At 39.8% G+C, this 24,551-nt stretch overlaps 1 protein-coding gene across 3 annotated transcripts in view; it reads left to right on the top strand.

Moving 5' to 3' along the window:
- Positions 1-86: 86 nt before the first annotated feature.
- The window catches only part of KDM3A (lysine demethylase 3A), a 49,455-nt gene continuing 24,990 nt past the window's right edge, over positions 87-24,551 (top strand). Inside the window, exons 1-10 of one of the 3 annotated variants that reach the window (XM_046661552.1) lie at positions 87-169; positions 753-968; positions 8,261-8,416; positions 9,629-9,739; positions 12,858-12,960; positions 13,691-13,815; positions 14,066-14,138; positions 14,250-14,338; positions 20,071-20,234; positions 21,825-22,342. In XM_046661552.1, the coding sequence (XP_046517508.1) occupies positions 783-968; positions 8,261-8,416; positions 9,629-9,739; positions 12,858-12,960; positions 13,691-13,815; positions 14,066-14,138; positions 14,250-14,338; positions 20,071-20,234; positions 21,825-22,342 (1,525 nt within the window). In that variant the 5' untranslated portion in view covers positions 87-169; positions 753-782. Of the gene's footprint in view, positions 214-339; positions 428-752; positions 969-8,260; positions 8,417-9,628; positions 9,740-12,857; positions 12,961-13,690; positions 13,816-14,065; positions 14,139-14,249; positions 14,339-20,070; positions 20,235-21,824; positions 22,343-24,551 lie in introns of those variants that run through there. The other 2 variants (XM_046661553.1, XM_046661551.1) reach the window with 2 other exon arrangements.

Below are 24,551 nucleotides of genomic sequence, written 5' to 3'. Positions count from 1 at the left end.
CGCCCCCCTCCTTGGACTCAGCCAATGAGCGGCGGAAGCGGCTCCGAGGGGGCGGGCCCGGGAGGCTGTGCGTGTCTTGTGAGAGCTCTTGAACCAAGTCAGAGCTAGAGTCGGCTGGGCGGCTGAAAACGGCGGCCGCCGCCGGTGACTCAGGGAGGCGGGAGGCGGGGTAAGAGCGCCGAGGCCTCGGCTGAGGGGAGAGGAGGAAGAAAGGTGAAGGCGCCGAGTCCGCGGCCCCGCCGCCCCCGTGTCGCGGCGCAGGCCAGGGCGAGGGGCGCCCGGGGGTCGGCGGCCGGGAAGCGGGGTGTCGGGGCGGGGCGGCGGGGCAAGTGCGGAACCGCGGGCTCGCCCCTCCCGCGGGGCCGCCCGGGGCGGGGAACCGGCCGCCTGGGACGGGCCCTCTGCATCGGGCCTTTTCTTTTCCGGGGTGAGGGCGAACACTTTCAAATCCACTTAAGCCACAAATAATTCTCCCCTCACTCCCGCTGCGATTCGGTTTCAGGTTTTGGAAAAGCGAAACTTGGGAGGGCGAGGGTCACGCGGCGCCGGGGCCCGTGTTTGCGGTGGGGGAGGGCTCGGGGGCGGGGAGGGCGCGGGGGTAGAGCTCGGGTGCAGGGTCCTCCCTCGCTCCGGCCGCCGCTTGGGGTCCGGTGCCCGGCGCGGGGTTAGGACCGCTCGCTCCGCCGCCGCCTCGCTGGCCGGCCCCCTCCCGCCGGCCGCCCCCGTTGCATTTTGTTTTTGTGTTTTTGCAGGGAGGAGCCCTTCCTGCAGGCGTGGAAACCATGGTGCTCACGCTCGGAGAAAGTTGGCCAGTATTGGTGGGGAAGCGATTCCTCAGCGTGTCCGCAGCCGACGGCAGCGACGGCGGCCACGACAGCTGGGACGTGGAGCGCGTCGCCGAGTGGCCCTGGCTCTCCGGGACCATCCGAGCCGTCTCCCACCCCGACGTTACCAAGAAGGATCTGAAGGTAAATCTGGCTCCCGGGCCTCGGCGGTCGCACGTTTCGTAGTTACCTTGGTAACGAGACAGCCTGCGCCCACCGCCCCTTTTCTGCAAAGGGCGACCAGAAAGGTGGCATCTGATCTGAAGGCGCGGAGAGCTAGACCTTGAAAGTCTTTGAAATGGTCGTGTGGAACCGAGGTGTGCTTGGCCTAGAGTTGCCTGTGTGTAATAATGGGCTTTGGGTTGGTTGTTCAGACACGCTTCGTTATTGCCCGCGATGTGCCCCTTTAGGGCTGTATGATTATTTCTCCGAGGGCAAAGTGTTGTTGTTCACATTAAGTTGGACAAGTGGGTGACGTTTGGAATCCGTGAGAATCGAGGGCTGGTGCTGGGAAGTGCTTTCAGTTGGTTTTTTGGTGTGCTCCTTTTAATTTCTTCACCCAACTCAAACTTTCAGGCTTGTTAGAAATGAAGTGGGAGTGTAGAGGGAGGAGCTTAGCTCTGTTCCGCATATTAGGGTGGGTATTTGTCCGTATATGGTAGGTCAGGGCAGGAGTGGGTTCCTGGTTGTCTGTGATGGCTCTATGGGCGGGTGTGGGATCTGACCATATTTGGAGGGATGGGGTGGAGCTGCCCCTTATATGGTGTGTTGGAGGAATGGCTTCGAAATATTCCACCTGGGTGTTTGGGCGGAGGGAGAGAAATGGGAACAAGTGCGGCCAGTGATTTTTAATCAGAATGACACTCAGAACCTTATTTTAGTTAGATCTTTTCAAATAGAGATGAATTCTGATTGTCCTCCCTAATGGAAGTATTGGTGTGAAGGGATTGTCTGAGAACAACCAGTGAGGAAGCCATTGTACCAACAAAGACTCCTTTGTGCAAAAATAACTGAAAAGAGGTCCCTAACAAAGACTCCCGAAGTGATGATAACTTGAAGGACGCTTGTCAAAACAGAAGAGATTTCCACCCTGGCTAGTGGGTGGGTTTCAGTATCTTCACTTGGTCATCATCGTCTTTGCTTTTTCTTGAAAACTGTGCTCAAATAAGGGAAGCAAGTTTTAGCATTGGCAGTTGAATATGTGGTGATTTCTGAAACGCTGTTCATTTGAATACTTTCAAGGTGACGATGCTTGCCCAAACCAGTATTAGTCTTCAAAGCGTTGTGGGAAAAGGATGTATGGTTATTTTTTAAAAAGCTTCCACAGTGTGCCTGGTCTTCATGTTGAATAGGAGGAGTGACCATTGAGCACTTAACCACATGTCAGGCATGCTGAGCGCTTCACAGCCATGATCTTATTTAATCCTGACAGCAGTTCTTTGGGAATAGGTACTAATGTTGCCCCATTTTATAGTAAAAAATACTGGGGCTGGGGGAGATTAAGTATGTTGCCTAAGGTCACACATCTGGGAATTGGCATAGCCTGTGTTCTGACCCAGAAAATTTTGATTCCTGAGCCCACCCTCTTAACCATCATGCTCCCTGATCAAGGGCTGTGCTACAAAAGGACTTCTGTCATACACGGTGAGGTTTGGTTTTTCTCCTCTCCTTGGTTTTTCACTGCTCCTAGCAAACTAGGTCTTGATGTTTATAGAAAGAAGTGTGGCGCAGAGATGGCCAACCTATTTCTTTTAGGGTTATAACCTTTCTCCATAAAATTGGCTTTGTGTAGTAGTTCTCAATCATAGTTGTTGTGGTTTATTTCACCTGCCAAGTAAAATTTTCTCTAGTGCATGTGTTTTTATCTGATTTGAATGGAAACAGATTTGATTTAAGCTTTACAGTCTTTGGCTCTTTGGCAGATGATGAGAGACTAGCTGTTCCCTTCCTGAACAGTAATTGAGGACCTATTGAGTTGGGAAGGCAATCTAGGAGGTCATTTATGTGTATTCTTTTTAATCTCCACATCTTCTCCATCTCCACCCTTTGAGGTGGTAGTATCTTTCTTTTCTGAATGAGAAAATACATTTAGGAAAAGAAGTCTTGTCCAGACTTGCATAATTACTTACTAAGTGATGGAAGGAGGATTTGAATCTAGGTTTGGCTGTGTGTCTTTTCCACTGCACTAAAGTACCTCAGCTGGAGACAACAGGGAATTTTAATTCAAGAGCGATTTTGACTATATTGGATTTTTGCTTTACCTGCAGACTTCACAATTCTGCCCTCATGTCAGGTGTAAATCTACTCAATTTCTTTGTTCTACTCATGATTTATGACTACATTCCTTAGTGGAGTAGCAGATGAAGTAATTGGCTTAAGTTTAGGGGTATGTTGTATTAGCAAAAACATAGAACTTTAAAACACCAGAAAAGAATTATGCTTGGTGAGATGCAGACAGGAACTAAGAAACTGAGACCATACTGACACCTGGGCTTAGGGGTATTGAGTTTTTGGGGTGAGGTGGGACTGATGGCTGAGATGAATATGAGTGAATAAAATTCAAATAGTGTGCAGCCTTTTTAGTATTAGTAGAAGTACAAGTCTGTCTAGACTGATTTGCTTAGTTGAGGATGATTTACTGAGGCCAAGGCTTAACTTTGTTTCACCTAGAGAAAGACTTTGTAACAAAGTCAATTACTGGGATACAATATGTCGAGTAGCAGATTACAAAGAAGTTAGGGTGAAGATGTTACAATGATTAAATGCTTATTATGTGGCAAATTTTTATTTAATCCTCACAAATACCCTAGATGGTAAACCACATTTTTTAATGTTAGAAATTGAGGCTTAAAGAAATTAAATAGCTTGCCCAAGTTTGTCTCCAGATCTTAAACACTCAGCTTTAATTTTATGTAGAGTGATGTTAGAAGACTTTATTTGGCTGGACTCTGTATCCTCAGCACCCAGAACACTGCTTGGCATGTAGTGCTTGCTAAAATATTTGAATGAATAGATGAAGGAATCATAAAATTATTACGTCTGCACTGAAAAGTAGTTTAGAAATAATCTACCAATGGAGCAGTGGCCTTCTCTTTATCTGGAACAACAACAGATCTTAATTAGGTGTGATTATAACGACCTCTTTAACCTCATTTTTATCCTACTCTTTGAATTTGAGCGTGAGGAAAGTTGCTTCCTAACTAGCTTTGTTTATTATGCCTGCTGGGAATGCCTTCCTTCTGCAATTTGGCTGTCTAGGTTTTTCCCTACTTTTGAACCTACCTTTTGCTTGAGTCTTCTGCCTCTTTTTAGTCCTTAGAGATGTCCTTAGCAGAAGTGTAGTACTTGCCATCTATGTGTACCATTTCCTGCTATTAAAGCCATTTTTGGCAATTCGGTTCCTTTACCAATGTCTAGTTTTTCATCCTTGCATACAGTTGGAATGTTGGTGAATTCTGCTGCCAGTCAAACCATGTAAAATGAGAAACTCCTAGCACAATGTTATAAAAACTATTTATGCCCTATAATTGAATGGTAGACTCTGGGATTTTAGACAACATTTTATTTAGGTGTAAGAAGATATAAGTAGAAGCATAATGAATTAATTTTCTAATTTGTGGAGTGGTGAAATAAGTAGTATTCTTTGTTGTCGTGCTGGGTGTAGAATAGATATGTTGTTAAAAAGTTCATAGCTAAAAACCATGCTATCTGGTAAGTGCTTACTTTTAAACTTAGAAACATTTTACTTAGCCTTTCTGCTGGCTTTCATAATCATTTACTCAGGTGAGATTAGTGTATGCTAAGAGGGGGTGGTTTTGAGATTAGCTTGATATAATACTAATTCATACGTCATAAAGAGGTTTTCTGTTGGGAAGAAATTAGCTTGAAATAATTAATTTGAAATATCCAATATCTGGTCAAGATATTTGATAGGCTAATAACATATGCATTTACAAAATGCCCTGTTAAAAGAATAGCAAATTTGGAAATTATAGGTAGTGAATCATAATTAATAGGCCTCTTTTTGGTCTTTGGAGTCAGACAGCATGAATAGCATTTCCTTTGTGGGCCATGGAGGGAAGAATAGAATTTGGAATGAGAACTACAGTTATGGGTCACTTAATGACAGGGATGCATACGCTCTGAGAAATGCATTATTAGGCAATTTTATCCTTGTGCGAACATCATAGAGTGTGCTTACACAAATCTAGATGGTATAGCCTACTACACATCTAGGCTGTGTGGTACTAATCTTATGGGACCACCATTGTATATACAGTGTGTCGTTGACTGAAACGTCTTTATGCGGCGCATGACTAGTTATATCTGTTAGCTTCCAGGAGCTTCGTCAAGTCACTTTAGTTCCTCCTGAATTTGAATTCTTATTGGCATGTCTTTTTATAGAAATTTCTGCAGAAGGCGCTTTTTTGAGGAGAGGGATGCCCTTGTATATAGAACCTCAGGTGTCAAGGTACAAATGAAAGACATACATGATTTTGATAGGAAATTTTTGAGAGAATTTTGAAGAAAGCTCACAAGTTGTTGGTGTCATTATATTTTTTAAAAAGTCATCTTTTTTCAAACCAAAGTTAATGTGAATTTTTGACTAACACGACCTAGTACTCCAAAGTTATAAACTGAATTGTTATTATCATTATTTTTTGGTGAGGAAGATTATCCTTGAGCTAACATCCATTACCAATCTTCGTCTTTTTTTGTTTGAGAAAGATTAGCCCTGAGCTAATATCTGTGCCAGTCATCTTCTGTTTTGTACGTGGGATGCCTCCACAGCATGGCTGATGAATAGGTCCGCACCAGGGATCTGAACCTGTGGACCCAGGCCACTGAAGCAGAATGCGTGGAACTTTAACCTCTTGGCAGTGGGTCTGGCCCCAGACTAAATTATTTTTAAGGAGCTAAACTTAATTTTCACATCACTCAAAAATTGGAATATAAAGAGGGAGGCTGTCTAAATTTTGTTTTATGGTTGATCATAAGCTTTATAGATAGTGATCTGATAAGAATTGTGATGTTGCTTAAATTTTGTAAAGCCACTTAAGATCTTAATCCTTTACCTTTTTTTGCTGAATAGATGTTAGATAATCATGTTGAAGACCCTCTCTCCCCGACTCCTAACTAAAGAAGTTTGATATCCTGAGGAAGTAAGATTTGAATTACCATGGGGGTCTTAAAACTACCTAGTCTCCTTGCCAGATACTTTACATACATTGTCTTTAAAATCTACTTTATAATTCAGTGAGTGGTAGGTGTTAAGTACTTTCCTTTTGAAGCTAGCAAAGCAAGATTCAGAGAGCTTAGATTTAAACAGGGGTTTTTAACCTGGGGTGTGGGTTAATTGGTTTCTATTGTAATCCTATGTATTTTATTTTATGTGTCAGAAGTTGTTCTAAGAAAACTTCAACATAGCTGGGATTCAAACCCAGGTTTCTTTGATTCTGAAGTTCGTATATGCTCGTTCCTCTTATACAACATTGATGGGAAAACTCTGTGATCTAAAGCCAGCTTGGGTTTGAGGTTGATGTGATGTGGGGCAGAAAGATTAGCCAGTTTAGGGGAGAGAGAAAACAGAGGACCTGGATTCTCTGGCTAGGGAAACAGAAAGGAAGATGGGCAGTCTCTGAACACCCCTGTGAGGGACCATTTGGTTGGTTGTAGTGATGGATATCGAACATGGAGAGAGTTCACGGGGTCTTGTCATATAGTAAGTGTTCACATATTTATACAGAAGATATGCTGGTTCTCTGGGGAAATTGCCTGGGAAGTTAGGGAGGACATTTTGTATTTAGGAGAGAAGGGTAGAGTAGGTCTTAAATTTCATTGATAATCGTAAAACTGGAGAGGTTTGGGGTTGGGGCTAGTGGTGTATCAGTTCCTCCCTTCTAGATGGATGAGAGAAACAGAAGGTAAGAATCCAATTCAGAAAGAAATTTATTCACTCAACAAGTATTTGAGTACTGACTGGGGACTGGCTACCAGTGAAATACAATGGTAAGTAAAAGCAGACACAGACTTTGACCTATTAGAATTTATAATATGTCAATCAGTTAACTGCAAATAAATAATTCAAAATGTGGATAAGTGCTAGGAAGGAAAAGTACAGGGCTTTGAGTGCAGTTAGCGAGGGGACCTCTCTTGGAAGAGACTGAGTCTCTTTGGTAAGGGAAATCTTTGAAGCAAGTCTTTTTGAATTGGGTTCTGATGGATGAATGGGAGTTAACTAAACTTTTTTTTTTAGTTAACAGTTGAAAAGGGAGATATGATTGTCTATGAAACTATGAACAATGTTGATAGATTTGTTAACTAATTCTTTGAAACCAAAAATGAGAGGCCTCTTTAGTAAGAGTTTTATTTATTTTTCTGAAGTATAGTTGACATACGATATATTAATTTCAAGTATACAACATAGTGATTCAACATATACATAAGAGGAGGAATTTTAAATTAAATAAAAATAGTGATTTTTACATCACATATTGTATGTAGGCAGTTTATTGTATATCAGTTAAAATACAAAAAAATTTAAAAATATTTAGAATAAAATAAGAGGTAGCATGTTCATAAAGGTTTAAAGAAGCTGGGGTGTTTTGGTGCATTTATCTGACTTTTAAGGTTTTATGAACAATTCTTCTGGGTCACTGTCAGAGACCCACTTTTGGACTGAATTCTTTTTTTGTGTCTTAAAATATTTATACAAATTGTAAAGTTTTAACTTTAAGGTGAAAAGATATTTTGCAGGTCAGAAGCAGAAAACTTCACAATTACTTGGAAAATGATATTTCAAAGGTAGCTTAACTTTTATATAAGAGGCTAGAGGTAGTTTTGGAAAACTCTAGGGTCATTTATCAGTAGCTTGTTTCTGTATTTACCAAAGTAGTCTCCAGACTCTCTCCCAGTTTATTCAATTCAAAGGGTTGTGAGGCTGTGCTATTAGGCTTTGTGCTAAGTCCTACCGATACCAGAGGAGTTCAAAAGCAAGTGGTGGATTGTATTGATGGGGAGTCATCTTAAGCCCACAGACCATGTCAACATAGAATTACAATACCTGCAATAAGTACTTCTTCTGGGTTTCAGATTTCTGTCTCAGTTCTCAAAGCTCTGATGTCTAATTAACGTATGTAAAAACCTTCTACATGGGGGTTCTTTGATTTATGGGCTTCCCAGAAGTTACTTTGGGAGCAGACGCTGGCCCTCAATGCTCTTGATGTCTGCTTCCCAAGGTGGTTTGGGATCTAAAGCTTGATCCACATCTGGTTAGTTTATTGTGGGCTGTGAAGGGAAATAAGAGAGCAGGAAAGGGGGACAGTACATCCAGATAACAAGATTTGAATAGAATAATAAAGATGTAATTCAACTTGGGCATTTTTCATTTTTACTTTTGTTAATCTAATGTTTCTTCCCCCATTCTGTTTGTCTAGGTGTGTGTGGAGTTTGATGGGGAATCTTGGAGGAAGAGAAGATGGATAGAAGTCTACAGCCTTCTAAGGAGAGCATTTTTAGTAGAGCATAACTTGGTTTTAGCTGAACGAAAATCTCCTGAAATTTCTGAACGAATTGTTCAGTTGCCTGCCATAGTGAGTAAAACTCGGGATTATTGAACTCATGAGAAAAGGGTATTTCATCCACTATGAGTGAAACCAGGGAAATATATATGTATGTAATGCCTATATTTGGTCCTCTAGAAAATAAGGTAAGATAAATGACAATGTGGAAGAATCAGAAGAGCACCCAGCATATTCTGTCAGCCCTGCCAGGAGCTCACTGACTCTGGGCCCTAGACTTTCTTGGGCCTCAGTTTCCTCACTTGAAAAATAGGGATGGAGATAATGTGGGGAATGTGTAGGTCAGAGGTCTGAACCCAGCAGACGTATACAGATATACAGATCTGTTTGGTTTGATCCTTAGAGTGTTTTAAGAAAATCTGAATTAGTTGTCTACTTTAACAAATGTAGAGAGTATACCTCAAAATCTAAATTTCCAGTTTCTCCTAAACAGAACTGCAAGTTATGGCAACTCGTAGCAGTTCTCTATTGCAACAATAGGCTGCAGCTGAATGGTAGCTGTTGCCTGGCCCTGTAAGGGTTTCCTGTCTTAGTCTCATGATCTCTGAGCTTTCCTCTGGTTCATAATATTCTTTGGCTCTAAAGATACTGGCAGTTGATACATGATTGTGTCATTTCCACATGGTAAGTCTGGTGCAGTTAGAGAAAAGTCATCACCATGCCTGGAGAGGACAGTTCAGGCTTTATGAGACATGAGCTGGGCTTGAAGGAGGGTGGGCTAGATTTGGATAGTTGGAAAGGCTGGGAGGATGATTGAAAGGCTGATGAGATTATGAAGGGTCTTGCATGCTGTGTTAACAAAGTGAAGATTTTTCCTGTGGGTGAGAAGAGCTGCTGGAGGGTTTTGAGTGATGTAGAATTTTGGTTAGAGTTGTATTTTGCTTTTGTATTTCTTTCCCTGAACTATTAAGAATTTGCTAAAAAACGTGGCCCTCCCTACCTAGAAAAATGTACAAACACAATTCTTTGCATAAATTTTAGGGAAGCCATGCATCTGTGGACTTGACTCCCAAATGTGTATCTGGTTTAAATTATTCATTTTAAATAAACATTGTGTGATCTTGTTGTGGTTGCATAAAGAGTTGTTATTGAGATACTTGGGAGTAAATAAAAAACTAATGACTTTATCTCTTTGTGTGTGTGTGGAAAATTGCTAGGCCCCTTTTTCAGAATTATGCTGACAGCAGTTGTGATGCTAAAACATTTTCTTTTCTTTTGTTTTAGATGTACAAATCTCTGTTGGACAAAGCTGGTTTGGGATCCATAACTTCTATTCGCTTTCTAGGAGATCAACAAAGAGTATTTCTCTCTAAAGACCTTTTGAAGCCTATACAGGTAAAACATAGAAACAAACCCTAAAAATAGAAATATAAACTCTTTTAACATAAGAACTAAAATATTGATGTTGATTGCTCTATTTCAGATATCTAAGAGAGAAAAGAACCCATCCTACGAGCATTTAGTTGTTAGACATCATCCTTCAGTGTTAGCCATTGGGTTGGTTCTGTCCATTTGGGCTTGGAAGGACGAAGTTGATGGGGTGTGTGTATGGAAATACCTAGGTGATGATAAAATAATTTTTAAAAGATTGACTGTCATTCATATATATATATATACACACACACACAAATATGTCTGTATACATTACTCATGGATTCTATATTTGTGAGTTTGCCTACTTACCAAAATATTTAACACCCACATCAAAACTTTAGTGCTTTTACAGTCATTTGCAGACATGTGCAGAGTGGTGAGAAATTTGAGTTGCCTGACACATGTTCCCAGCGGAGGTCAAGGGAACATTCTGCCTTCTTATTTCATCTCTCATACTGTAAACAAGTATCCTTTTTGAGGCCTCTTTAGTGCCGAATTTTTCTACTTTTCATTGGTGATTTCACTGTTTAAAATGGCCCCCAAGAGTAGTCCTGAAGTGCTGTCTAGTGTTCCCAAGTGCACGAAGGCTGTGATGTGTCTTAGAAGGAAAATATGTGTTAGATGAGCTTCATTCAGCTAGGAGTTATAGTGCGGTTGGCTAGAGTTCCGAGTTAATGCAACAATGTATACTAAGTGTGTCTTTTGACAGAACCAGACATAAGAGATTATGTATTGACTGGTTGATGAAAATGTTGTGACCAGAAGCTAAAGGGACCTAACCCTATCTTTCCCCTAGGGGCAGTGGCTCAATATTCACTAATAGTGTTTGTGGCGACTTAACAGAGCATAACTACCATGAATAATGAGAATCGTGTGTGTGTGTGTGTGTGTGTGTGTGTATGTATCTATCTGTGTGTTCTTTCCAATTAGCTTGCAAAACTCCTGCTTTTTTCTTCACAACATTTATTAGACTCCTGGGTCTTACTCATATGTGATTTTTTTTTATTATTATGAAAATATTGGGAGGGAGGGGAAGAACACACAGATTTATTTCCACACATCACTACCTTGGGAATAATGGTCTTATAATAACATTCATCTTTTAGATGTCATTTATGAAGCTTAATAATCCCCTTTACCTATTTCTGTTTTGTGACCTGACTTGTTTCTGTGGCCTTTAAAAGAATTAAACCAGTTTATTTTCAAAAGGCAGTTTAGGGCTAATAATCATACCTGTTGCTGGGCCTGTATTGCAAAACCCAAAGTAGTGGCTTTTTCTCTACTCAAGTTTCACTTTTCCTTCCATATTCTGAAAGTGAGTGTAGAAATGGCTCACTCTGAACCTTATTTTATAATGTTTAAGTAAATAGAACAGAGGAGGATGCTTTTACTTAAGTTAATTTTAGATACAAGTTACTGTCATGTCAGATAAGGCATCTTGGTATTTTTCCTGCCTTAAAAGGAATAATGACCTGCTCTTAAGGACCTAGGGACATACTGGAGGGTCTCTGGATATCTTGCTTTACTGAGTGATAGAGTAGTTTTTACTTAGCATTGTTTTCTGGACAATTCTCTTTTACATCTTTCATGCATCCAACCTTTTGAGTTAAAGTAGAACTCATAATTTTGTTTTTTGAGATTGAAAAAGAAAAATCCAGATGAGTAGGTTTTTATTTGTTCTCAGGGAGATCCACTGTGAGCTATCAGTGTGAATGTTATTAATATACTATTGAGGGAGACTGATGTGTGCTCTTGACTTTGGCTAGTGATATTAGTGGTCAAAGTTTAGTGCTTCAGGTCATTCTCTTTAGGTATGGATGATCACATTAGGCTTCTACTGTATGAAACTCTGTTTTAGGGGTTGTGATTATTGCAGTAGGATGCCTTCCCTAAATAATGCACAGAGCACCTTAAGATCATTTGGCATGTGCAAAAGTTAGAACTGAAACTTAAAGTCTGCCTCTTGGATTGAATTTGGCTCAGTTATCTGTGGGTCGGAAAAAAGACAAAGTATCCAGGTCAACTGTCTGGCACTTTTGTTGAGCCCTAACAGTCTCCTAGGCAGAGTAGAATTATTTAAGAGCCCTTTGTGGCTCTCCACTTTAAGTTTTATCTTATAGTAGGAATTGGAGAATACATTTCAATTTTTTGGAATTGTGGTAGCCTGAGGGAAAAAACCCAACAAACCCACGCATGGCTCATCCTGGTAATTAATGTTGAGCCCTTATGAAAACCCCAGGTTAAGTCTAATGTTACCTGGCTTAAGAAATTCACTTTCTCATCGCGGCCTCTAAAAGACTAGTTATCCTTCCCAATGGGAGAAATGGATGAGTTATTTTTGGCTAGTATGCATCCATTTCACAGTGGCAGGAAAGCATGAAGGCCTGACATTGGAAGGGCTTCCGTGCTATATAGTTTGGGTTTGGCAGGTTGTTCGTATTGATAGTTTCTGTATATATTTATCATAACTGAGTGTGCGCACAAAGCCAGAAGACTATGAAATAGTGCCAAAAATGGAGCTGCTGCCAAGAATTGAGTGTTTTAAAAGTGGCTTGCTGAAGACTTAGGCTATTCATTCAGATTTTGTTATTATTCCCCCATCCCCCTTTACCATTTGTAAAGAAGAGTGCATTTGGAATTCTAGCTAGGTTAAATGAATCTGTATGAAGCAACAATTTCAGTGAATTGACGCTACGGATCTGTGTGTCTTTTGCCCCTTGGATTTGGATCTGTGATTTCCCTAATCCCTAGTGTTTGGCATGCATTGACCAGCTAGTTTGTGTGCTTATTTATGTTTCCCATAGCCAAATTTATATCATATTTAAAATTATGCTTTGAGCCACTCTTAGTATTTGTTATACTGTTGGCTTGGGGTGACTTCGCTTCAGTCTGCCTTATATCTGTAATCGTTTGGTTTCTTATTATTTGGCCTCTTCAGTTCATTGGAGTTGTAGTGGTCTCGTGCCATCAAATGGCTAATTGACACTCTTTTACCCACTCTGATTAAACTGATTGAAATATCCACTGGAATTTAAACAACTCTTGTTACCTTAAAATGTCATGATTTTCCATTTTTCAGGACGTAAACAGTCTTCGACTTTCCCTTATGGATAATCAAAATGTCAGTAAAGAATTTCAAGCTTTGATTGTGAAACATTTGGATGAAAGCCATCTTTTACAAGGTATGTGATTATGTTAGTGATAGTTCATGAGTTGACCAGTGATTAGCTTTTAAGAACCTACGTTTTAGCCTTTCTTACTGGTTCTCTCATTAAAATGTCTAAGTTTTTAGAAATTTCTCTGCTGCTTTCCCCATGCAACTAGATGACTGAAGGACTTTATATATTCTATAATGTATTTTAAGACCTCTGAAATTTGGAAAGTTCAGGGATTATGTGAAAACTATGAAAGTAAAGTAGATATTTAAAAAGCTCAGCTGTGTTTTGACATGGAATTTGATGTTTGGAATTTCAGTGTTATAAAATTGATAAGAGATTAATTTGGTAATCCTGATCTTCCCATTTACTGAGTTTCTTGGTCAATTGCACAGTCATAAGTGTTTTATCAGACTTAGCAGTTCTTTTGGGGTTCCTGAATTTGGATTCTCTAAACTCTGCACAGGATAGTGGATTAGGTCTCAATGCGTTATCTGACACTACTTGGCCTGATGCAGATGCTAGAATATATTGTCACTGTAAGATAAATCAATAGGAAAATGGAGCTTTGAAATGAAAAGTTTAAATTTTCTCCTACCTTTGTTGAAATGTCTGTCTTCTCTTGTTTATAGCAATATTATTTAATGTTTACTTTTGTCTACTACGTTTTTTAAAGAGTTAGGAAAAAATTATCTGGGATGATGGTGCTGTTGGGAGATAATGCAAATTTCTCTAAGGATTTTTTTTTTTCTTTAAGGTGACAAAAACTTAGTTGGTTCAGAAGTGAAAATTTATAGCTTGGACCCATCTACTCAGTGGTTTTCTGCAACTGTTGTAAATGGAAACCCAGCATCAAAAACTCTTCAAGTCAACTGTGAGGAGGTAAAGATGATAATTGCATGTAAGATAAGGTGACAGGGAAAGATAATTGCAAAGAAGGATTAGGATATCTTATGGGGGCTAAAGACCTTTATTATATTACAATATTAGAATAGAAAGAGAAATATCACAATTGTTTTAAAAAAGAAATTGTTTGTAAGAATCTCCTGTTGTTATGTTTATAGAGCTAATTTCTGGTATGTTCCTGAGCATTTTTTAATTTTCCAGTATCTTTGTTGTATTTATTTTTAAGATTCCAGCACTGAAAATTGTCGATCCATCATTGATTCATGTTGAAGTTATACATGATAACTTTGTGACATGTGGTAAGATATATTGTTTGATTAAAACCTTTCTTCTCCTTTGTGTGTTTCTCCTTTCTCATCTCATGTTAAGAGAAACAGAGAAGCCAACTTACCAATTTTTAAATATTTTAGGTAACTCTACAAGAATTGGAGCTGTAAAACGCAAGTCTTCTGAGAATAATGGAAGCCTGGTTTCCAAACAAGCAAAATCTTGCTCTGAGGTAACTGTGATTTATTTTTGTCACTTTGTGTAAAGCCTTCCTTAACTCTGACAGTGCATGGCCAGTTTGTTAGTGGTTACAAAGCTGTCTTCTCTGCTCTTCTGTGCTCTCTTGTCTGCTCGTCTTTGCTAGTTCCAGATCTTGGCCATAATTTCTACACTCAAGCAGATGGAGATAATATAAGTTTCTGGTTTGCTATTTTTATGTAAAAAATGTTTTATTTTTTGATGTTTGCTGAAAATTCTCAATGGATTTGACAGTTTCACCACATGGAGCTGTTTTGAAGGTAAATTTAGTTGTGTGTATCAAATTGGAAGAAGGCCTGGCATGAGAAGAGGGCAGGAACCTTAGAATTCTGTGTGAATTTGGTGTTGAAATCGGATTCCCACCTCCTCAATAGTAGAGAGTTTGATTGGTTATCTATGATTGGGTAAACAGACATGCTAGTTTTTTCAAGGAAGTGATTGGTCTGCTATTACTAATTTCTGCCCAGGAAAGTAGAGGCTTCTATGAATGCCACTGTGAGTTCAAGTATTGGATTTAATTCTATTCTGAAGTAGTTAGGACTTGGATCAAGAAATTTAAAACTTTCACTTTTAGGTGAATTGAATCCTTAGGACCTATTACGGTACAAATAACTTTTTCACAACTTAAGTATCCAGATGCACTAGTATTACATGGATAATTTCCTGTGTTGTAATTATCAAAAACACCCTTATGATGCTCTGCTCCAGGCTGGAGTTTAGAATTTCAAAATTGACCAAGTTGATATTCTTAAGATTATTGGCAACATTTTAGAGGGTACCTTTAGTAGGTCTAGGGGAGCAAGGCAAGGAGAAATGGCATGTGAGCGAGCCAGGGTCAGTGAATGAGTCTAGGGTTCTAGATCAGGGCAGACTGGACTGTGACATCAACTGGAACCAAAGCAAGCTCTGTGCTACACAAATGCTTAAAAATCTGGGCACCTAGAAATGATTGGCCTTCCTGAACCTTCAGTAACAAGTTTGATACGTAACCAAAAACTTTGTAAACTAAGGTGTCTCATACCTCTGTCTTCTAAGTGTGTAGGCCTGACTTCAGGTTGTTCAGGAAAGAATGAAGAGGTAATTATGGAAATTAGTATTACCACCTTTCACTTTTGTCTTACAGTTTACAAAGGTAAAATGTAGTAAGGACTGTAAAGTGAGGATATCGAGCAAGTGATTATTGCATCTTAGAGTTGAGCTCACAGAAGATATTGTCAAGTAATCCACAGTATTAGAAGCTGAGAGAGAAACAGAGTAGAGTGAAAACCTGTTAGGTTTTGACATTGGATAAATTGTCAGCAATCTTGACTAGAGGTAATAAAACCCAGTTTGGAGAAGTTGGTTAGGTGTTTCCTTCATTGGTGGCATTCGTGGAGAATGCATCAGTGTTATGATAAGGAGAGCTACACATGTTGTGGTGGGGAGAGGGCGAGGGAATAGGAAATGGCATCCTGCTGGATCTTAGAGGAGGAATCAATCTGGAGTACAGGCAGGACAGGGGTCACTGGGGACCTCCTGTGGGGGAAGGTGCCAGTTCTTTAAAGTGTCAGGTTTATCAGCTATGGGACAGGTAATTGAGCCAAGTAAGTTTATAACCTTCAAAGAGATACTTGTGAAATGTGGTACTATGTACATACATAAGCGATCTTCTCTGCCTGACCCACACTCTCGAAGGCAGGGAGCATGTCTTTTTGATCTCTTTCAGCATATCATCCAGCTCAGGTTTTTGGGCTACTAAACTGATTGTGGGCACAATAGAAGCTATGTTTTTTTAAAGCCTGAACTTTGGCTGGGAGATAAGTCCCTTAACCTATTTCAGCCTTAACTTCTGCATCTAAAATGAGAAGCTATATTTGATGTTTTAAAAATGTGTTTCAGCTCTTATGCCCTCTGCTAGTCATCTTCTCATTTTAAAGGAAGTTGGAGATGGTAGGTTTTTACCTGGATATTGACATTTTTGGAAAGTTTTTTTTTTTAATTATGAAAGTTATTCTCTTTACACTGCACTTGTCAAAATAAAGATTCTCACATTTTAAAAAGTTATTCTCATTTTAAAATGTTTAGTTAACTCAGAAAAGCATAGTAAAGAAAAGAAACATCACTTGTAATCACACTTCTCAGAGACACTCACTATTCACTTTTTGGAATACCTGTTGTCCCCCTGTTTTTGGTCCTTGTATATTCATGGACGCCCTTTGTTTTTCTTTTCTTTTTTTTTTTAACTAAAAATGATGCTCTTCCATAGCTGCCTTTGTGTATATTGTATACGCAATATATTGTGAGTTGTATACACAGTACATTGTCAGTATTTTTCCATATCAATAAATACTCTCTTTTATCCTGAGTGATTCTTAGAATCAGTCAAGTTTTGGAAACACTGGCCTGGCCTAGATTTCGAGAGAGCTGGAGAGGTAAAGGAAGAAGTAGGGAGAGAGAGTTCATTTAAATGTGTGAGTGAAAGGTGAGTACAGTAACACACTTGGCACACGTCTCTCTCTGTTTGCACTTCCTGGGTGTGTTGACTGACACAGAGTTTACTTTTAGAGTAGCCTTTGGATGACAGGAGTTTGGGATTAGGTAGATGAGACTCTTGATTTCCTTGATGACTACTTTTGGATAAGGTAACCTGTTTGCCAGTAACTCTGGCTCCTTGAAGGTCTTCTCTGCCTAGCAGACTATTCCCCAGAGTTAGGACATTGCTTGGTTAATTGGGAGAGTCTGCTAAGGAGTGTGAGCCAGCAGTGTCCTTTTTAGAATACCATCATACACTCAATTATATTATCTCCGTCTGCTGGCAGGGAGGAACTATTGCCATGACTGGTATAGAAGACCTTCAGGGAAAACTCTTCAGGTAAGAAGATACTTTGACCCTTGTCGAGTCAGAGGCTACTGCAGTGGTGTGCACGTGAAGATGGGGTTTGGAATCTGAGCCCTATCCCTGTTGAGCTAACCCTTAGGAAAGTTGTAGAGTGATATGCTTCGGTTTCTTAAAGGAAAAGCCATCCTAAGTTATGCTAATTCTAACACATGATGACTAAACTGAGAAAATTTTCATGATATTTTTCTGCTTTGAGGCCTCTAAGGTATGTGCCAGGCACTGTGGTAAAGCACAGCCTAAAGCTTCATTACTCTCATTTTACAATGGAGGAAACTGAAGCTTCAAGAGGTTAAATAATGTGCTAGAAAGTGTCAGAGACTGGATTCAAATCAAGGTCTAACACCTATTGAGTATTTAATATGTTTTAGACATTGGTGAGCATTACTGCCTGGCTCTTGAGTTAACTCATAAGACTTAGTTATAGCTGTTTTGAAATATTAAGTGCTAACAGCATTGATTCATTCCTGCATTCTACCAGTCTTATTTATTGAGTGTCTGCCATGTGCCTGGCTTTATAAGGTATAACAGTGGATGCAAGAGCAGAGTCCCTGCCCATAAGAGTGTATGTTTCATTGTGAGGAGACTGACAATGAAAAAGTAATGTAAATAGAGGTACTTTCACAGTGTGATAGTGCAATGAAAGATATAAACATGATAAGATGATGAAGAATAAGGAGGTGACTTGTGGGGCACTGCTTTGAAAGAGTGATCAGAGATTCTAAGGAGGTGACAGTTGAGCAGTTTTGAAGGTGAAGCGCTGGAACTAACCAGCCACCTGAAAACTGACCAGACAGAGAGAATAGCAAGTACAAAGGTGCAAACAAGAAAGAGCTTAGAACCTTTGAAGACCAGAAAGGAAGCCTATGTAGTTGGAGTGTTGTGGACAAGTGGAATGCAATGAGTGGAAGTGGTTGGTGGGGAACAGACCACATAGAATTCTTGTAGGCAGTGGAGTGCCATGATCTGAATGAATTATGTTTTATACAGATTGATCTGTGGTAGAGTAAATTTCAGGTAGGAGGCATAAGATTCAGGTAAAAACGGAAGAAATCGGGCCAGTTAGGAGACACATAGTGGTCTGGGGAAAAGATGGTGGCATGGAAAGAAATGGATAGATTCCAAAAATATTTTGGAAATTGAGGCAGGACTTACTGGCTCATTGATTGGATGTGGGAAATGAGATGGAGGGTTTTTTGACTCAAGCAGCTCAATGGATATTGTACAGAATAAAAATATATGCTTAGGTTTGCAATCTGAATTTAAGTACATTACTCCCAGCAGAGTAATTTAACAAAAGGTATTAGTACATCAACTCAAAACATAAGTCAGAATAAAAAGGTGATATGAGGGAAGATGCTTGCTAAAAGTGAGCCTTGATAAGCATTTTGAAGTGACTTGGCAATTTAACTTTGGGAGGCTAATCTTGTAATAGATGGTTACAAGAGAATTGTAAAATAGAGTCAAAAAGGACTTTAGGGATAAATTTATCTAATTTCCTCATTTTAAGGATTAGATAACTGAGGCCAAAAGAGGTAAAGTTGACTATCCCAAGGATATTCTTAGAATAGCCAAAGCCTCCCTCAAAAAATCCCTTCTGGGGAAGACTCAGCTAATATTTAGCTAAAATTGAGTTGACTAAAATAGTATAATATAAGATCACATAATTTAGTACTTTAAAGTAGTTTGAGGCTATGTCAAAACTTTGATAGTAATTAAGGAAACTCTTCTTATTTTTCAGTTATTCTGTTCAGCATATACTAGACAGTGTTTTCAGGGATGCCAGAGTAAATGTCTGAGAAAAAGATTTGTGAGTGGACTACATATAAATATATTCAGAGTTGTGAGGTTTTAAAAACTCACTAAGGGAAGTACTACATCAAATTTTAGAAATTAATAACTAGAAGAAGAAACTTTGAAGATTCTTCAAGTTTAGATTTGGTTGTAGAATAAATGTAAAGGTGATTGTGGTGTGAAAGAGATATGGTTGAGAAAGGCGTATGGCTTCAAGTTTGAGCACATATGAAGATAGGCTGGTGAAGATGTATGGATTTCATCTGGGTTAGCCCTAGACTATTGAGCTATCTGGAGTTGAGTTAATCTCTTCCTTCTCTTTCCATGGTGGGAAGTTTATTTTTGTGGGTAGTATCAACTGGGAAGAAGTGGGTTCATTATTTATATTTTCCCAAAGATGGAACTACATATAAAGGGAAGGGGATGGGTGTCCCAACTTTGTCCCACAGCCCTGACTTGAGATTTTTTGCAGCTTGGGATGACCTTTGTGACTTGATGAGCCACATAAGAGCAAGAACCATGTCCTCAACCTTTATTGCATTGTAAAGGCTTATTTTGGTACCCAGTAGGCACCACTGCCTACAAGAGTCCTATGTGGTCTAGTCTCCTGCCAGTCTATGCAGTAAGTGCGTGGTAGGCACTAAAGTAGTGTTAAACTGAATGCATGTGAAACTGCCACCATTTGAAGATTGTCAGTTAAAAGCTCACTTCTGTGCATTGCCTTATTAAAGTAATTGCCAAATGGCTGTATTTTCCTTACATAATGATTCAGAGGTCTGTAAAAGATCAGCTTGTGATCTTTTGTAGGAAGACTCAAGTTTTGTGAAAAGCTGGAGTGATTTCCTTAACAGCCTTCAGATATAAGTCCTTAATTTTGTGATTTCTCACTTGTTCTACTGTCCTATTCTTTTTATTTGGTGATGGTATTATGCTTGTTTAGTACTAAACCAAGCAAATAAACTTGAATCTTGCTAGCACTTTGTAATTCCCCAACTAGGGATTTTCTTTTTAATATCTGTTGGTTTGGTATCTTTTAGGCCTCTCCCAGTATGTGTCCTGTACAGTCTGTTCCCACACCTGTTTTTAAGGAGATACTGCTTGGCTGTACTGCAGCAACTCCACCTAGTAAGGACCCAAGACAGCAGAGTACTCCCCAAGCTGCCAACTCTCCACCTAACCTTGGAGCAAAAATTCCTCAAGGGTGAGTAGTTATTTGTTACAGATATTTAATCATAAGAAGGAGGAAAATTATTTTAGCTCGGGTTTTTCCTGTCTGAGCTTACATTGCTCAGGTGGCAAGATTTACCTACATTTAGTGTTTCATAGAGGAAGTATTTGTATAGCTGAAATTTGGCATAATGACCTACCGTTCATTGTAGCTCATGTTGTCCAGGGAGGTTTTTCATTAGAGTTTCCAAATTGGTCAGGTGCCTTCAGAGGTGAAAAGTGTAGCAGGCATGCAGAACAACATAGAAAATGTTAGAGAAATGAAGGGGATGTGAGCAAAGAGCAGCTTCCTTGACTTGTTATAGTGAGGATAGTTGATAGAAATTACTGCAGACAGTTGTAGAATAGATGTCTGCTTTCAAGGAAAAGGGAACAGATTGGTTGTTTGTGGAAGACTGAGGTCAATGGGAGCGTGGAGAAGAGGGAGACATGGTTATCCTGAGTGGTTCTCATCAACCCAGACCCCACGTATAGGTGAGAATGGTGGCAGCAGAGAAAATACTGTTAGAGAAATGAAGCAATAGCTGTAGGAAGTATAGTTATTAATTTATAGGTGAAGAAAGTGTATAAGAAATGTAAAGTTTAACCAGAGGTTTAAAGTAGCTACAAGATTAACAGAGAGAAAAGTTTTAAGGGAAGGCTCTATTTTAGGAGAGGTGGTGGCTTGTGCAGGCAGTTGATGAAGACTTAAGATATGACTCAGAGAGACTGGTGTAGAAAGGTAGGTTTGGGACCGCTGGAAGAAGTGGGAGAGTAGTTAGGCATGTTGATTCCCTGGGAGTTAGAAAGTGGGCTGCCTGGGATAGAGCTCGGAGGGTGGTCACATAGCAGTCAAATGGAAGGAGGAGCAGTCTTCAGAGCAGAAAGAGGGAACAGTAAGACGTTCAGTGGTACGCAAGCAAAGATGTTTAATATGAATGCTTAAATGACGTTTTTCTCAAGGATGAAATCTTTTGTTAGAGGCAGGCGAAAAAAAGGTTTAACAGGACAAAAGGACTTTGTGTTTTGCTGGGGAAAGAACTTTTAGGATGAATTTCAGAGAAACAAAAGTTCTTTATGGATACTCCTATTAAGGTAGGAGATGGGGGGAATACCAGATCATTCTGTGAACAAGCAAGTAACCAATTGGCTCTTCCGTTTGCTTTGGATCCTGATCGTTGATCAGACAAGAATGAAAATCCAGTGTTAGGGCTGGTTACACGTTCATAGCAGCAAGACAGGGTTTTGTGCTGCTGGTGGTTTTGGTTCCACATGATACTCAGTTTGAGGGAAAGCTGAGGCTCTGTGTGCTGTAAGTAGAACTAACTTGAAGTGGTTAAGGATTTGTGAGAACATGCAGATAGGATTAGGGCTGTATTTTTCTGAGTGTTTAAAATATTTTTGCAGAGCCATTGACTGATTACTTTTAACTTGGCTCACAGAAAACTATCCTAAATTCTCTAGTATAAGCGGTTTTCTTTTCTCTTTCATACTGGTTGCCTTAGGGAACCAAACAATTGGCTTTTGGAAGGTAAGGGAGAGAGAAAAGAGGCCTAAGTGCTAGTTTTCCGTATTATCTTTTCAGATGTCATAAACAGAGTTTACCAGAAGAGCTTTCTTCCTGTCTAAATACAAAGCCTGAAATACTGAGAACAAAACCAGATGTCTGCAAAGTAGGGTTGCTCTCTTCAAAGTCCTCTCAGATTGGAACTGGAGACTTGAAAACTCTGAGTGAACCAAAAGGTAGCTATACTCAGCTGAAGACCACCACTGATGAGGAAAACAGATTGGAATCTGTTCCTCAACCATCAACTGGCCTTCCTAAGGAGTGCTTACCTACAAAGGCTTCTTCTACGGCAGAACTGGAAATTGCCAATACTCCAGAACTGCAGAAGCACCTAGAACATGCACCTTCCACCTCTGATGTCCTTTCAAATAAGCCGGAAGAGAAAGCAGATGTCAACAGTGATAATCCTAATAGTTGTGTGGGAAAAAAGGGAGAACCTTCAACTTTAGGTTGCCGGTCACAGAATGTAAAGGAATCTTCAGTAAAAGTAGAAAATGAAAGTTGTTGTACACGAAGCAACAATAAAATCCAGAATGGTGAGTGTTTCTACATATCTTTGTTGTAGAAGGTAAGAGATGGTAGTGAGTTCACATATATCTCCTTCTTACCTTATGAGAAAATAATATGAAAATGACTGTAGAAAAAGTTCATACAAGCAGAAAATTTCAAAGAAGGAAGTAAAATCCTGAAATCTTCTCAGAAATGATCACTGTTAATATTTTGGTGGACCTGGTTCCATGTATGCAGACATACAGATAAACTGGAGTACACAAATGGATTCATACCAACAACTTTACCCTGTGAGTTAGTGTAGGTTTCTATCAGCATTTTAAAGGCTGTAAGGATTGCATCATGTGCATTTACCATTTGACTTAATTGGTTCCTATTAGATGGGTAATTAGATGGTTCCCAATTTTTGGTTGTAAGAAAATAATTTTGAAACAAAATCTTAAAGTAATGAGATGATTACTTTATCTTTCGCCTGTCACTGATCTTTCTGTAACATCCAGGTAGGAGTGGAAGAGGTGATTCATAGTTTATGCTCATGCAGGTGGTTTAGATCTGAAATTTTTTTAAAAGATAGAGAATTACATCACTACCTCTAGAAAAGGGACTTTTGGTTAAAGATTTTATTTTATTTATTTATTTTTTAAAGATTTTATTTTTTCCTTTTTCTCCCCAAAGCCCCCCAGTACATAGTTGAATATTCTTCGTTGTGGGTCCTTCTAGTTGTGGCATGTGGGACGCTGCCTCAGCGTGGTTTGATGAGCAGTGCCATGTCCGTGCCCAGGATTCGAACCAAGGAAACACTGGGCCTCCTTCAGTGGAGCACGCGAACTTAACCACTCGGCCACGGGGCCAGCCCTGGTTAAAGATTTTAAAGACAAGGCTGAAACACCAGGCAGGATCTCTTCGCTTAAGGGGAGGTCCTTCTACACCCACAATTTAAAACTAAATACTCTTCTTATGGAGAAAATTGTACACTGTATTTCATACTCCTCATATTAAGTTAGAGGATGCATTCCAATGATGCTAGTTATCAGAAGCTCTCTTATTAGAATTAGTAGAACTAAATGGCTTCAATATGTCAGAAGGTGCAGAGCTATTGCAATTTAAAAATACCTTTGATAGGGGCTGGCCCGGTGGGCCAGTGGTTAAGTGCGCATGTTGCGCTTCTCGGCAGCCTGGGGTTTGCCAGTTTGGATCCCGGGTGCGGACATGGCACCACTTGGCACGCCATGCTGTAGTCGGCGTACCACATATAAAGTAGAGGAAGATGGGCATGGATGTTAGCTCAGGGCCAGTCTTCCTCAGCAAAAAGAGGAAGACTGGCAGTAGTCAGCTCAGGGCTAATCTTCCTCAAGAAAAAAAAAAAAAACCCTTGATAATTGTCACCTGTGTGGGAAAATTAGTGTGGTTTTTGTTAACTTAAAAAAATCTTAATAAAAACACTATTCATTTGGATATGTAAGAAAGAAATATGTCTATACTCTAGCTTTTGCTTCAGACCTCTGAAAGTAGAGGGCCAGATGAGTGGATTTGACTGTGGGTCTTTTTCATACAGAGTTGGAGGAATACAAAAAGAACTTTCTTTGCCTAGTGATACCTCTACCCCAGCTTCTTCGTTCTTGAGGCTTAGGTTGATACAGCTATTACTTTGCACAAAATGAATGGCATAAGATTATACTGTTTCTTGGGAGTTATGTAACTCCCAAAAGAAAGTGAATACTCATAACCGTATCCCTGTTCTATTTCTTTAACCTTTTGAGTCATCAGCCCTCACATTCGGCTAGTTTTGAGGCAAATTATTTTCATATTCTATGAAGAAACAGCAAAAATTCTGCATTGGTAAGCACATTATACATACATAAGTGAGTTAGGAGTCCAGCTTTGTCTCTTTTTAATATAGTGTGCAAGTATGCCCCATCTAAAGTGATTTTAAGAGAAATGGAAAACCTAGTCACATCCTGGTGCATGCTGTCTGCTGGGACTTTGGGCTGAGAAGTGAGAGTGATAGAAGCCTACCAGGATCTCTGCTGCCTCCCTTACTGTTGCTTGTGGGTATGGAGAGACTCACTGGAGACTGTCCCTCTCCATCGCGCCCTTGCTCTGCTTAGGGGCTAGGAAACAAGCGAGCCGGAGTTGAACGGCCTTTTTCTGTTAGATGGATGTGTGGCTCCTCGGAAGCTGGCATTGCTCTTTTCCTTTGGCTCTGCTCTGAAGTGAGAGAATCATTGAGGGGAT

The sequence above is a fragment of the Equus quagga genome, chromosome 5 (genome assembly GCF_021613505.1).
Source record: "Equus quagga isolate Etosha38 chromosome 5, UCLA_HA_Equagga_1.0, whole genome shotgun sequence".
NCBI classification, from domain to species: Eukaryota; Metazoa; Chordata; class Mammalia; order Perissodactyla; family Equidae; genus Equus; species Equus quagga.
The sequence above is the reverse complement of the archived record's forward strand: the minus strand, read 5'-3'. Positions and strand labels throughout refer to the sequence as shown.